Source organism: Thermobia domestica, chromosome 1, assembly GCF_964235325.1.
Source record: "Thermobia domestica chromosome 1, izTheDome1.hap1.1, whole genome shotgun sequence".
Classification (NCBI taxonomy): Eukaryota; Metazoa; Arthropoda; class Insecta; order Zygentoma; family Lepismatidae; genus Thermobia; species Thermobia domestica.
The window spans coordinates 64364159-64378141 of record NC_137454.1 but is presented as its reverse complement, the minus strand read 5'-3'; the positions used below and the strand labels follow the sequence as shown (position 1 = coordinate 64378141).

Genomic DNA, 13983 nt, shown 5'->3' with positions numbered 1-13983 from the left:
TTATACTACAAATCTCGTGTTCTTATGCAACCCTAGTCACGCTAAAGAATATATGATTGCCTATTAGCATGTTACCTTGTCATAGTTAATCCAGCATCCATTGAGGTGTTTCATAGTCTAGTTCCAGAGATTACTCTCAGATCCTAAAGAAATTTATATGGGACCACCAAGAGTATACTCTATCAAGCAAATAAATAAATAAATAAAATAAAAATCTTTGGACCCATGTCAAAGTTATGCTTGATCATACCCAGAACATAACCGGATTAGATTGAGAACTTCGTTCTTTTTATAAAATCAGTTGTAAATGGTATTTAGTTTATAATGTTAAAAAAAAAGACTAACTAGGGAAGGTCGCGAGGTGTTACTCTGACTTCATATCGATACTATGCTCAATCGACTCGTTTTTAGTTATGAAACTATTACGCAAACGGAGAAATTCTCGATCGGAAGTGTTTGAATTGCGGGTGTTCAAAGTTCAAAATTGAACAGATTTTGAGAATAGTTTGAAGTTACCACTTTTTGAGATAGACGTGTCGCTTTTAGTATCGAGGGGTTTTCTTGGGTACCCAACATAATGGTGAAGTAAAAACACGCGCAATTTGCAAGATAAGGGCACTTATTGGAGAGGGAGTGAAGGGTAATGGCGTCTTACAACTTGCAAATTGCCTCCTGTTTGGCACACAGCATCAATAAGCTAATAAAATTTATTTGCTACCCTTATTCGACTGTATAATCATTCAAATATCACTTTCCTGTGTGACCACCTTCAAATAGAACAGTGATATATATTGTCTCCGAAATCCTTTGCCAAGCCTGCGAAATACAATGAAGAACGACATGGTATTCAGAATTAATCCTGTGATAATCTATATTGTGATGTTCTTTCCCTTCTATAGATAGAAGTGAGACCAATCTTTTCTTAAAAGTCTTTGTCATCAATGTGTTGTTTTGGCCAGATCAGCTGTCCAACAAAAATTATGCACTAGGACGCACAACATAATATCATATGTGGAAAACAAAAATCAGTTTATTGTTAAAATGAAATTAATCCAAATAAATTATCCACCACAGGCTGGCATTGACAATGAATACGAATATCAGTTTACACCACCGGCATTTCATTTGTGGTCAATCGCGCGGGATTGGCGCTTCAAACTGATCGCAACGCCAGAGCAGTCGGCCGCGGAATTATCCTGAGCGGTACTGCGAACCCTATCGGGTTAGGCTTATGCATTGCGAAAGATGGTGTTGCAATACATCGTCGCTTGCCATGTTCGATTATGGAAAAATATTGGTCAAATTCCAGGAAATATTTGAAGATATTCAGCGACAAAATAGGCCGAAAAATTAAAAAAGAAAATGATTAGTGGGAATGTGTGCTCAAAGCTGTGAAAAAAGGTAGCTTTTATCTGGAGAAAACCGATATTTGCATACATTGTCGTTAGCCAATTGTTTGTTGTTTGGCCACATTTATCGCCGATTATCGTAAAATATTCCCTGAACTTCGGTCACTATTTTCCAACAATCAACTTTAAAATCCGTTGACAAATTATCTTTTAAAAAAATTGCTAGCGATGAGATATTAAAACACAGTCTTTCACAGAGGCCGACTGGGTTTGGAGTCTCGTTTACGTTAGTTCCGCGGCCAAGCATTTCGGAGACAAATGTGATTGTTCAATTTGAAGGTGGCCACACAGGAATTTGCCATTTGAATGACAATACAGTCGAATAGGGGTGGCAAATACATTTTGTCAACCTATCGACCTTGTGTGCCAAACAGAAGGCAATTTGCAAGTTGTAAAACACCATTACCCTTCGCCTCCTCAATAATAAGTGTCCTTATCTTGCAAAATGCGTACGTTTTGATCTCATTACTGTGATGGGCACTCAAGAAAACCCCCAGATACCAAAAATGAAGCGTGTATCTATCTATCTATCTATCTATCTATCTATATATATATATATATATAAAGATACTTCAAACTTTTGCAAAATCTGTTCAGTTTTGAACTTTGGACGCTCGTAATTCGAACACGTTTCCGATCGAGGATTTCTCCGTTTGCGAAATTGTTTCATATGTAAAAACGAGTCGATTAAGCATAGTATCAATATGAAGTCAGAATAACACCTCGCGACCTTCTCTAGTAAGACTAAAATTTTATTTACCTTATAACTTTTCTGAAGGCTTTAGTTTTGTTAAATACGTTTTTGTAGATATTAAACCCCATATAATATGTGACTGAGATACACTTTACTCAACGGCTACATCTGCACACACATTTAGCTTAGGCAGTGTAGAGCCTACAGTTCTTGGTTTTGACAGATTTCAAAATTAACTTAATATTGAAGGCTTGAACGGTAAAAATAAAATGTTGTATACAGTCTATATAGACCCAGGCCCGTAGCCAGCTCGAAAATGTAGGGAGGGTCCAGTGAAAGTTAGGGGGGCCCGATCCAAAAATATTATAGTTCATCCCATATTATAGTTCATTTGCAAGCCTACTGTGAAAATTTTAGAGGGGGTCAGTAAAAATTTAGGGGGTCCCGGCTCCCCTAGACCTTCCTGGGTACGGGCCTGTATAGACCTCGAGTACAGCACATTTTATTTTAAAAATTCTAAAAATTTCGCGACACACCTCATGAGATTGAGAATCGCTGCATTAATTTATTGGAAATACAAATCGCTCGAAAAGTTTTTCCTTTTAGTTCCATCAAAATAATATATATTGTATAGATTTTCCATTTAATTATACAGTATGTGAAAATAATTAAATTAAAACAATATACTCACAGCCTCTCGTTTGGAGAATTATTTTTTGACCAAGTCCAACATGAGTTTGATGTTTCTTTGCCGCTATTGGTTGCACTTCTATTGTGTAATTGGAGGACATCCGCAGTCCACTAATAATGACTGAATAGACTCGCTCTCTGGACGTTGGCGATACCAATTCATTTCCGGAAGAATCATCTATAGACTGAGGAGGAAATGAAAAAAAAAAAAAAACATTTAAATACTGATAAGACACTTTGAACATACTCAGCAAGGAATTCTGACCTGACACTGACAATATTCGTAATATGGAAATTTAAATTGTGCTTGTCTAGCTCAGAAATATTATACATCCAAACAATGAATACTCCTTTTTAATTACAAAAATAATAACACTTTAAAAAATGAACTGGCATTTACAATCATATTGAAAAATAGTAAACATGTATGCCAATCTTGGGAGCAATATGATTCATGAACTTTGGCTTCAGAAAATTAGTTAAAGTAGTTAAAGAATTAAAATTAAAATTAAGGTTAAAAAAAAACAATAATTGGTTAAGGCTCTCCAGCTAAGCTCAGCAATACTTTTTTGAAATTTAGTGAATAATTTGAAGACACTAATGAACATCGAAAATGTAGAAATGGAGCCAGGTAATATCTACAAAATGTTATATAATAAACTAATAATAACCTTTTTCAAACTTTTCATTTTGGGCCAGAAATTTGGATGCTTTGTTTATGACGCGTTAATTATTGGGAAGCCAGTTTATACACAACACGTAGAGTCTTGAAAACAATTGTTAGTCCATGTAATAGCGTTTTATAGCTATTATCTGACTCATTTCTACAATTTTTAAAATCATTTATTGTCTTTAACCGGCGGGACTCATATGGTTCGGATTCCACTTTAAGCTGTAGTTCACGTCTCATATAGCCTCGCTGCTGAAAGGAAAGCTAAACTGAAAATCAAATAAATTAAAAAATCATTGTCTTTAAGTTATTCACATTTTTAAAGTGAGAGTTTAGCTTAGGGAAGGGTTTTTTAATACTTTAAACTACCTTAAAAAATAATTATTAAAATTAATTAAAAAGAATTAAACTAGCATATACCAACAAAATTTTCAAAAATAACAATTTGTTATCTTTGGGCTCATTACGTATTTGTATATACTGATAAATTAAATACGAGGACAGTATCACGAATATAAAATTATGTTCATAGTCTTTACATATAGGCTTCCATATAGATATTATTATTGATCAACATTTTTCTGCGTTTAACCCTTTCACTGTGGAAGGCGACGGAAAAAAATTTCCCTAACCTGCGAATGTCGATTATAGTCGACGTGTTAAAATTTGTCTGTATCTTGGTTTTGTCGATTGTAGTCGCCAAAGGTTTTCTGTGTGATTTCTATTGTTTATCGAAAATAATAGAACACAAACAAAAATGAACGGTACAACTTTGGCGACTACTCTCGACAAAGCCAAGATACGGACAAACAAATTTTAACACGTCGACTGTAGTCGACATTCGCATGTTGAGGAAATTTGGTTCTGTCGACAAAAGTCGACTTCCTCTGTGAAAGGGTTAATGTTGTTCGATTTTTTTGCGTTTAGCGTCTCTTTCAGCAGTTAAGCTATATGAGACGTGGACCTGCAGCTTAACGTGGGATTCGAACCACATGATCTCCCAACGGGAATCGAAACCAGGTGTCTTGTGTCGAAGGTGTGTGCGCTAATCATACAGTCACGATGGAGTTCGGTATAGATTGTTATCTGACATGCAGTACTGAGAATAGACTTAAATAGTGATGACGTCAGCTCCTTTCCGTTACCATGGTGATCGCCATGTTTTTTTTCTATGCAAACGCGTGAAGGGAATGGTGTACTTTAAAGTTTAGTACAAACAAGGACAACGGTTGTAAATTTAGTTACAATTATAAAATGTTTTAACGACTAATAAAGTTGGTGGGAAAGAGTATAGATTTAGAATATGTAAATGCGTTTATGGAAACTACGAATAAAATCAAGAAAATTCATAAAGAAAGACTAATAACTAAGGAACTTATTTCTAAAAGCGCCACATCTCTAAGTGATAAGGTAGAAATCAAATAATTAATGTAAAAGTTATTATCATGTAATCCACCTTAAGAAGCAATTATACACAATATAAACTCTCTAACGTGCAAATTGACAAACTGTCGGCACAAGGAAAACTGTAAAAATATACGATTTTTAAAAGGAAAAAATCTTTCAGAGCAATATTAATTCTACTGGCACATTTACTTTTCTTATGTCCACTTGTACACAATATTAGTATCTGCAATATTACAAAATAAATGGGAAAAACAAGCCTTTGGAAATTTTCAATCCGGACTATCAGTGGATATTGGTCAAATATTTTCTTTTATTCCCTATCAACTTTTCTTTTTTAAGCATTTAGAAACAGTACAATAAGAAAATATCCAATTATAAAAGATTCACCCATATATTCTAAACAACTGTTAAACATTAATTATGTTCTCGTACGCAATGTTGTGATACCTATATTAATGAATCAAAAATTTCCCAGAATTATTTAAGGTTAATATCTGATTATGAACAAGATGAGTACATTTGTTTTCTCTTTGTGTTTTAGTTTCATTGATTAGAAATGTTTAAAAAGAAACATAAATACTTCATTCACTCTAATGTTTGCAATTCAAAAATAGTTCATCTCTGGTTTCGCTTTGCATTTATGTGTTTTGTTCTTTAGGCAATTTGTTGTTTAGAAAATAAAATGGCTATCACCATGGCACCGAAACGATGTGATGTCACACTATTTCAGTCTATTGATCATCTGTAAAACGTCTATCCCTCCCGAAAAATAATAATAAAAAAAAAAGCTCTCCATGCCTTTATTAAGTTTTGGAATTACGGTTTACTCGGAAGTTATGCTAATAATTCTTGCCATGCCTTTAGGTCGTATACAGTTGCGATTCATATTTATACCTACTAAACCTTACCCCCAAATGCATAGGGATAGAAATGAGTCACAATGATTTAAAATTAACATACCGGGCCTTATGCAGAGTCGTTTTGACGCGTGATTAGTGCCATACTAAAGAGTTTGACTAGCATAAGTTTCCTGCAGTAGTCAGATTTTTAGTGTGACGCCAATCTTACGTCAAAACGACTCTGCATAAGGCGGACCGAATCTTGAGAGCACAAATGTCATATGTCCAATTTTTCTCAATATTGACTTTGTGAGTTATTTCGATAGCTATAGTATGAATAGTAAAGCTAAAATGAAAGTATAGCTCTGAATCTACTATTCAAATCAGAGTTTAGTCGCTATTTGGCACTTTGGAAATGAAGTGAAAGCTAAGTGCCTATCCCCAAACTAAAATATTTGGTCATCAATGGCAACTGAAGCTTTCGCGCCCTGATTTATTCTAATAATAAATGATAAATGTCTCAATCTAAGGATCAGGCTAATATTAATAACAAACATAGTCACGCTGATAGATGTCGCTACCTGCACTATAACTTGTCTTATGTAATCCATGATTAGTTGCATAAACATGATATGGAGAGTGAGGTGGTGGTTGAGCAAACTAAGAAAAAAGCCTTTTTATGAGTTATAAAAAGTTATATACTATATATATACTATATATATATACTATATATATATAGTATCTATATATATACTATATATATATAGATATAGTTTATAAGTTCCATTTTAACCTATAGTATAAGCAGGCTAAAGGATGGGCCGGAACAACTATATAGCTATAATACGTGTCGGAATAACAATGCTACACGAGGGGCTCTGTAATATAGTCACAAAGTCACATGCCCTTCCAATTAGCACAAAAAAAAACAATAATTAATAAAAAAAAATATGGATACTTATTCCTGTACAGGAATGAGGAGCGATCGAACAATTTTTTTAGCTATTGTAATGCAACACTCATTGGTATCCATAAAGATTTAGCAACATAGCATAAGTTACGATGGTTGATGTTACCTTCTGTTCACTTGTTCTCGCTTGACTCTTTCTCGCTTTAGACTGCCTCAGAGAATAGTTTTTTTTTTTTTTTTTTTTTAACGCGTACCCTTACGTACAAGACAATCATACTATGACGTTACGGAAATTAGTGCTTTCTACCTACCTCCTTGAGGCTGGCGGGCAAGAGAAGACAGGAAGTGGGCAGAAAGGTGGTGCTATTCAGCTCTGTGTTGGTATTGTGCGCTCAACACGATTAAAATGGGTGTAGGAGGAAATACATCGTAGTCGTGCGGTAAAAAATGGTTCATATCGTTTCAAGGGCGACATAGCTTCGCAGTAGGTTTTCGACAGTGTCACGTAAAATCATCTACACCAAAACATCCAAGTACATTTCATCGACGGTACTTAACATTGCAGGACACTTGCCGCAAATTCAAAAGCTTCCACGTGCTACAGTTGTCAGCTAATCCTTCTGATTTGAAGTAAAGACTACTCTTTTTAATTTCGTCAATCAATTGAAATTTTCTACCCTTCCTGTTTTACCTTCCGCTACATTCTTTACGACATCTCTAATTTTTTCCCCACATTTCAAACGACAATTTCTTTTCTTCTTCTTTTTTTTTTTTTTAAATCTATTCCTGATATTGTACTTCTCTCGTGAACCCTTGCTACCATTAGTGCTTCCTTCCATACAGATCATACAAGTAGTTTTCTTCACTCAATCTGCATACCAACATTTTGAATGATTCTAGCTGCTTTTATCGCGCTTTCATAACGACCATGTTTGTGCCTCATACACTGATTACAATACTCAACATGAAATATTTTATATCTTTTTGCGTAATTCTTTATTGCTCCCTTTTCCCAATACTCTTTACTTCTTCCAAAAAGCCTTCTTCTGCAATATGACTATTCTCTTTCCAGCCTTAGAAAAAAGTAGATGTAAACAAACCCACCTGACTACTAGTGAGTTGATGACCAGTGATTGGTTATTGGACTCACTGTACTAGTATCCTACCATAACATAATCCTTACTAAAATAATAATTTCAAATAAATATAACTGAATTTATCCTGCATTTTGTGATACTAAACGCATATAATATTTAACAACAGACATAGCTTTATTTCAATCTCACGCGTATTTGGACATATAGTATTTACTGCGCATGCGTATGCGTTCGCGCTCCTACCCCACTCATTTAAATTATAGCAGAATGCAGAGTTTCATAGCGACGATATGTGACAATAATCCATTTTCGTCTTGTGTTATAAAACACAAAAGAGGACACAGGAACAGCGGTAAACTCGTTTATGTAAGGATTTAAGAAAATACATATTTCCAATATAGTGTCAGTGCGTTAATTATTTACCAACCAACCGTAGCCTTAACACTGTGGAAATTATGCGACGACAGTAAGTAAGCAGACGATCTTGTTGTTCACGTCTCTCGCTGCCGAAGCACGTGTGAGCCACGGAGTAATACATTTCGCTTTGTTTACGTCTACTTTGTTCTAAGGCTGGAAAGAGTCTACATAAGACAAAATTATTTTGGCGTGAAGTACGCCTCTAAGATTTTTTTTTTTTTTTTAATTTTTAAGAAACTTACTTTAGTATCAAGTAGACGTAATCTTACCTTTATTCTACAACGATGAGGGCCCCATGCTTGGAGTTCACAATACGTTACTTCAAACCCATAGAGATCAGGAGCTAGCAGATCATACTCCCACCTCAAAGTGATGAAACGGAAGTCTGTTGTTCCTGTGAGATTACGTACCTCTGTGGAAAAACACAATTTATTGAATCATTAGCTATCTAAATAATTTAGTGGAAAAGAAAAGAGAGAATAACGCGCAACAATAGACAGTAAAAGCACTGTTACGAAAGTAATTGTGAAATTGCCTAAATTAATTTATTGTTTAAGGACATAGCAAACTAATATTATTATATGAAAATGGGAAACTTATTGATAGTGTTATTTTATTGTACGCAACCCTGAAATCATGAAGCTGGACTTAAACAGGGAACGGAATATCTGATCGGTATATATTTGAGGCGCTGACCGAACATGCAAGCACCCACTGAAAGCAAGCGTTCTAGCCACTAAGCTACAGGGGAAATCCAAATTAAATTAAGTCTTTCGTGACAGATTACTTCAAGTAAATTATCAAAGAAAACACATTGCTGTTTGTGAAAACTGCAACACACACACACACACACATACACACAAAACTTGTGAGTAGAATGAAATTTGTATCATAAGTTTGTGATATGACTAGACCTATATAGAAATTACCACAATTTTAGAACTGCACATCTCTAATCTTGATAAAGCGTTGTATAGCACTCATTGAAGCTTCCAAGTGATGTAATCGCAGCCTCATACACTGTCGTATTCAATCAAACGGATGTTGGATGTGTTCCTAAGCAATTACCTGCCACGTTCTCTGTATGCAAGCCCACAAGATATCACCACTGTATGCTGAAAATGCAGGACGAACAAGTAGTCGAAAAACCATATTCTATACATGTTTGATTAGCAACATCATGTGATCGTGCAGGTTAGGAAAGCAGAGTATCCGTCGTTTCTGAATGAAGACTTGCATATCTCGGATTTCATGTGATTGGGTATTGCCCTGCTGGAATATGGCATCCGGAGTTGTCTCCAGAAGAGTATGACCTCGGCTTCCAGAACTTCTCCGATATAACGGCCACTGGTGATGTTGACTGCAATGCATAGCACCCGAGATCTCGTGTTGTACTCAATGAAGCTCAACACCTTGATACCTACGATTCGGCCGCTATGACATTTGGCATTGCTATTTGGAAAACGCTGAGCGGCAAGGCCAGAAATGGAATTCGAATCCCTATCCCTCAGGTGTGAAGAGTCAGCGCTCTACCAATCATTGTTGACAAGGTATAACTGATGTTTCGGACTCTGTCTTTGTAATATGATTCATGTTTTGAAAATAGCGATTACTTCATGCAGTGAGAGGGTAACTGGCAGCCATGGACTCATGGGAAAAAAAAGATAAGATAACGACCAATCACTTAGTATATACCATTCCGGAATTTGTCTGGTGGAAGTAAGGGAGATTGCGAAAATCTTAAGTAAAATCGCCTGTATCTCGGACTCTCTTCCGACAGCGCATTATTGGAAGAATGGTGCTTTAAATCTTGGCCTCTGCGCTCTCCACAAGTTTATCCTAAATATTTTCTGTGTGGTTATGTGAACTGTATTGTATGCACATACAGATCTTTTGGATAAAGGTTTCTGATTGTAGAATTAAATATAATACTAGTCTTTTACCTTATTTACAAGTTGGTTTGTTTGAAATTTTAGCGTCAGTTTCACCATCGGGGCTATATGAGACGTGGACCTACAGCTTAATGTGGAATCCGAACCACGTGAGCCATCGAGAATCGAACTCAGGTCTCCTGCACCAAAGACCTATACGAAAACCAAGATGCCATAAGGGAGCTTTATTTATTCATTTATTTATCCAGAAGACGAAAATTGGATGTTATAAGCGGACAAGTCTGGGCACTTTCGGCAAGTGTTCCTTGCTTAGAAATGAATGATGTCAAAGCGACGCCAACCATTCGCAACGTCCACGGGAACGACTGCATTAGATGATCCGCGGCGACGGCACAAAACCTATTTCCGCGCTTTGGAAATTTGTGTTGCGTTTATGCTCACTTTTTATGGCTCAAAGATTCTTTTCTTTCCTGAATATTAACGTAGATACGATTACTTATTCTCTGTGATGATGTGACGATAATGTGATTTATTACTGTTACGGTGATGTCTGGAGGGAAGAAACGCAAAACTAATGACCAACTGCATATTCTTTTTGTCACATTAAGTTTGCGACATCCATGCACCCATTACTTTTCTTTCTTTCTTCACTCCACGCAAAATTGCGCTTGTCTGCCTCCATTACAAGTTCACGAGTTATTTTAGGACGTCGGAGTCTTAACATTTTTAAAATCCTTGTATCAGTGGGTGATACATCACCAGGTGTTGTCATTTAACTGATATTTTATTGTAAATGCTTTTCCGTTTTCTATTGATCTAAAATATAAGGTTGTTGTTCTTTATCGAAGTTAACGTACTTTTTCAGCACCCAAACTATTATGAGACATGAACCTACAGTTTAAGATAGAACCCGAACCACTGGAATGCATTCAAATTTCAATGTTCTCCGACTGGGAATCGAACCTGGAATCATGTTAACCACAGTCGCGCGCGCTAGCTACTAGAGCAGCGAGGAGAGTCTAAAATGCTACCGTTTACATAATAAAAATAGGCACATATTCTTTCTTTTTGCAATTTATGTTACCTGCAAAACTTGTTCTATTTAGTTTGGAAACTCCTTTTTTTTTTTTTTTTTTTTTTTTTTTAATCTTCATACCTACCAACAGTATCTATATTGCTTTGATGCACTTGCGAGGAATATAATATCTGGGACTTCAGCATTTTCTGGCTTTCTTTCAGACGCCTCGGACCTTAATATGGATGCCCATTTAAAGAAAAACAAATTGGACAATGATGGTATATTTTTAAAAGTTTCTCCTGAAGCCTGATTTATTCTAAAAACAATGACGTACGAACCTTGAATCTGAAATAAATACAGTACGAGTAGCAGCTTTCTAATGAAAATTTACAAATATCCTTTTTAAACCTCGTGTTTTTAAAATGGCCAAACATATTTCATCGATTTCAGATTACCTTTCTGATCTAAGCAAGTTAAGAGCGTCAAAATGGACCTATTTAAAGCAAGCAAACCCTTTTTGAAATATGGGTTCTCTAAAATTTTCATTGGCATTCAATATGCTAATTGTGCCTTTGGTATCACTCAAACCTAGATTGAAAGCAAAGAACAAAATGACGGAAGTATGAGTTTCTTTACTTTTACATTCTATGTTGGATTTTGAATACATAAATAAATAAATAAAAGACTAACGTTTGGTACCACGAAAGATGTATGACGTAATTCGACAACTCTAGCTTATATCCAAAAAATCTGAATGAGATCCCCTTGTATATACATAATTAATAATGACTACTGCTATGAAGTTACGTTAAAATCCAATTGTTCTGAAAATACTAATAAAAGAGTTTTCAATATGTACACAAAGTTTGTTGTGTAAGACAACATTATTACGAACCCACAAATATTTTTTTTAAAGGAATCACAGTTTCCAAGAGTATGTATTCACTTATGCATATAGCATATAATAGTCTACATCCTAAAGAAAGGAAAGGATTGATAAGTTTATGGTAATTTAGCTCAGGGGCGTCATTTAGGGGGGCAGGGAAGGGCAAGTGCTCCCCCCCTTGAGTTTGAGATTTATATAAATTTTATCAATAGAATAGTAGTAAGTCAGTGAAAAATGCGAAATTTTACTTATATCAAGGGGTCTTGCCCCCCCAAGCAAAATCTGAAATAACGCTCCTGATTTATTTATTTTTTATTTTTATTATTGTTATTATTATTTTTAAAAAACTGTCAGTCTGGGAGTGAAGAGCAAGAAAGAATAACATTGTTTTCCAGATGTGCTCTTGCTTTCAATTTTTCTTTTGTCTTTTCCCGTAAAATATAAAAACTGATCTTCTTCCTGAAGACGGTCAATGCTTCCTTTAATGTTCCTCTTTCCTTCATTACTCTATTTTTGTTCACTTAAAAGCTGAATGTCTCTCCGTAGGCAAATGCAGGTGGAATATGTAATTTAAAGATCCACGTTCTTCATGCAAGTACAGAAGATAGTTATGATGGACTGACCAAAAATGTCGTCATCAAGTACTCACAGAACTGTGCAATTGGCATGTTAACTTTTGTAAGTTGCGTGTCGTATAATGGAAGCTTCAAAAACACGCTTCTGGAAGTTTTACGGAAGTATTTTAAACATCGGAACAAAGCCCAAAAAAAAAAAAAAAAAAAAAAAAAAAAAAAAAAAAAAAAAAAGAATTATTTCCTCTGAGGAAACAACTTATTACAAAAAGGAATTTCTTGTTATTCAATGACTTTTCAAATTCGTTTTTAAAAAATGAGTGTTTTGTTGTCCTCTTTATGTAAGAAGTTTTCTTTGTTTCCATTAACTGCTGTCAAAATGAAGTTCTTTGAAAATTCTTAGCTTTAAGAGTTGATTTGTCTGAATGATACAAGTACATCATGCTTATTTTTATAGCATATAGTAGAAACGATAATCCTTATTATAATAAGGAAACATCTCAGTCTGTGAGTATTGCTAATGGTTAACAGTAGTACTAGTAGGTGTCGCTACCTGAGCTACCTATCTAATATCAAAAAACCTGAGTTACCTATATAGCACCAAAATAGCTGGTGCAAGCGTGCTGGCAATGTGCATATTTAAAACTATACGGTTTTGTGAAGATTTAATAGTAACTTAGAAACTGCATTGTTTTAGTTCAATAAGGCTACTTCAAAATAGGACAAAGCTCGTTACCACATGTAGATCTGAGCATTAATACAGTGCGTTCAAAAAAGTCACTTTACAGTGAATTTTGATACGTGTTATGGTGAGAAAAAGAGTGAAAATTCACTTTTCACCTTGTGTATGTGTATGTTATGTTATGCAAATGTCCGACCCAATGTTATGGAAATGTCTGAAATTTTAACATTTAAACCAACAAATAAACAAATATGGTAACACAGTAATGATAACAAACTAGTTACAATTGGCTAATTACTGAATAAAATAAAATGAAATTTCTACTTTTATGTTCCACGAATATGCAATATAAGCAAAGGAAGACGGACGATTAATAACAGTGAATGATTATAGAAGATTTGATTTTTTTTAAAGTTTAGTGTCCCTTTCAGCAGCGAGGCTATATGAGACGTGAACCTACAGCTTAACGTGGGATACGAAATACATGAGCTCCGCCGGTAATCAAACCCGGATCTTCACGCCAAAGGCGCGTACGCTAATCGCTTAGCCACGAGGGAATTCAAATGATCACAAAAGAATCGATGGAATGGTCATGTAGAGAAATGTCAGAAGCCTGAGAAAACCCACCGACACAATGTTGTTCACCACAAACTTATCTGGCCTGGGTTCGAACAAGGGACTCCTCGCACTAGACGTGATCCACCGCTTCACTATTGATCCACCGTGTTTTCTCATAATGAATGTTTGTAATATGTCATGACGAGTAATAAACACAATCTTCTGTTCCAGTAAGTGAAGTA

General features: G+C 35.3%; 1 protein-coding gene across 1 annotated transcript in view; it reads right to left on the bottom strand.

The window, feature by feature from the left end:
• The window catches only part of LOC145685563 (uncharacterized), a 160805-nt gene that overhangs the window by 16544 nt on the left and 130278 nt on the right, over positions 1–13983 (bottom strand). Inside the window, exons 3-4 of the mRNA XM_081757958.1 lie at positions 8403–8545; positions 2795–2978 (exon numbers count right to left, since the gene is read on the bottom strand). Coding sequence (XP_081614084.1) covers positions 2795–2978; positions 8403–8545 — 327 coding nt within the window. The remainder of the gene's footprint in view (positions 1–2794; positions 2979–8402; positions 8546–13983) is intronic.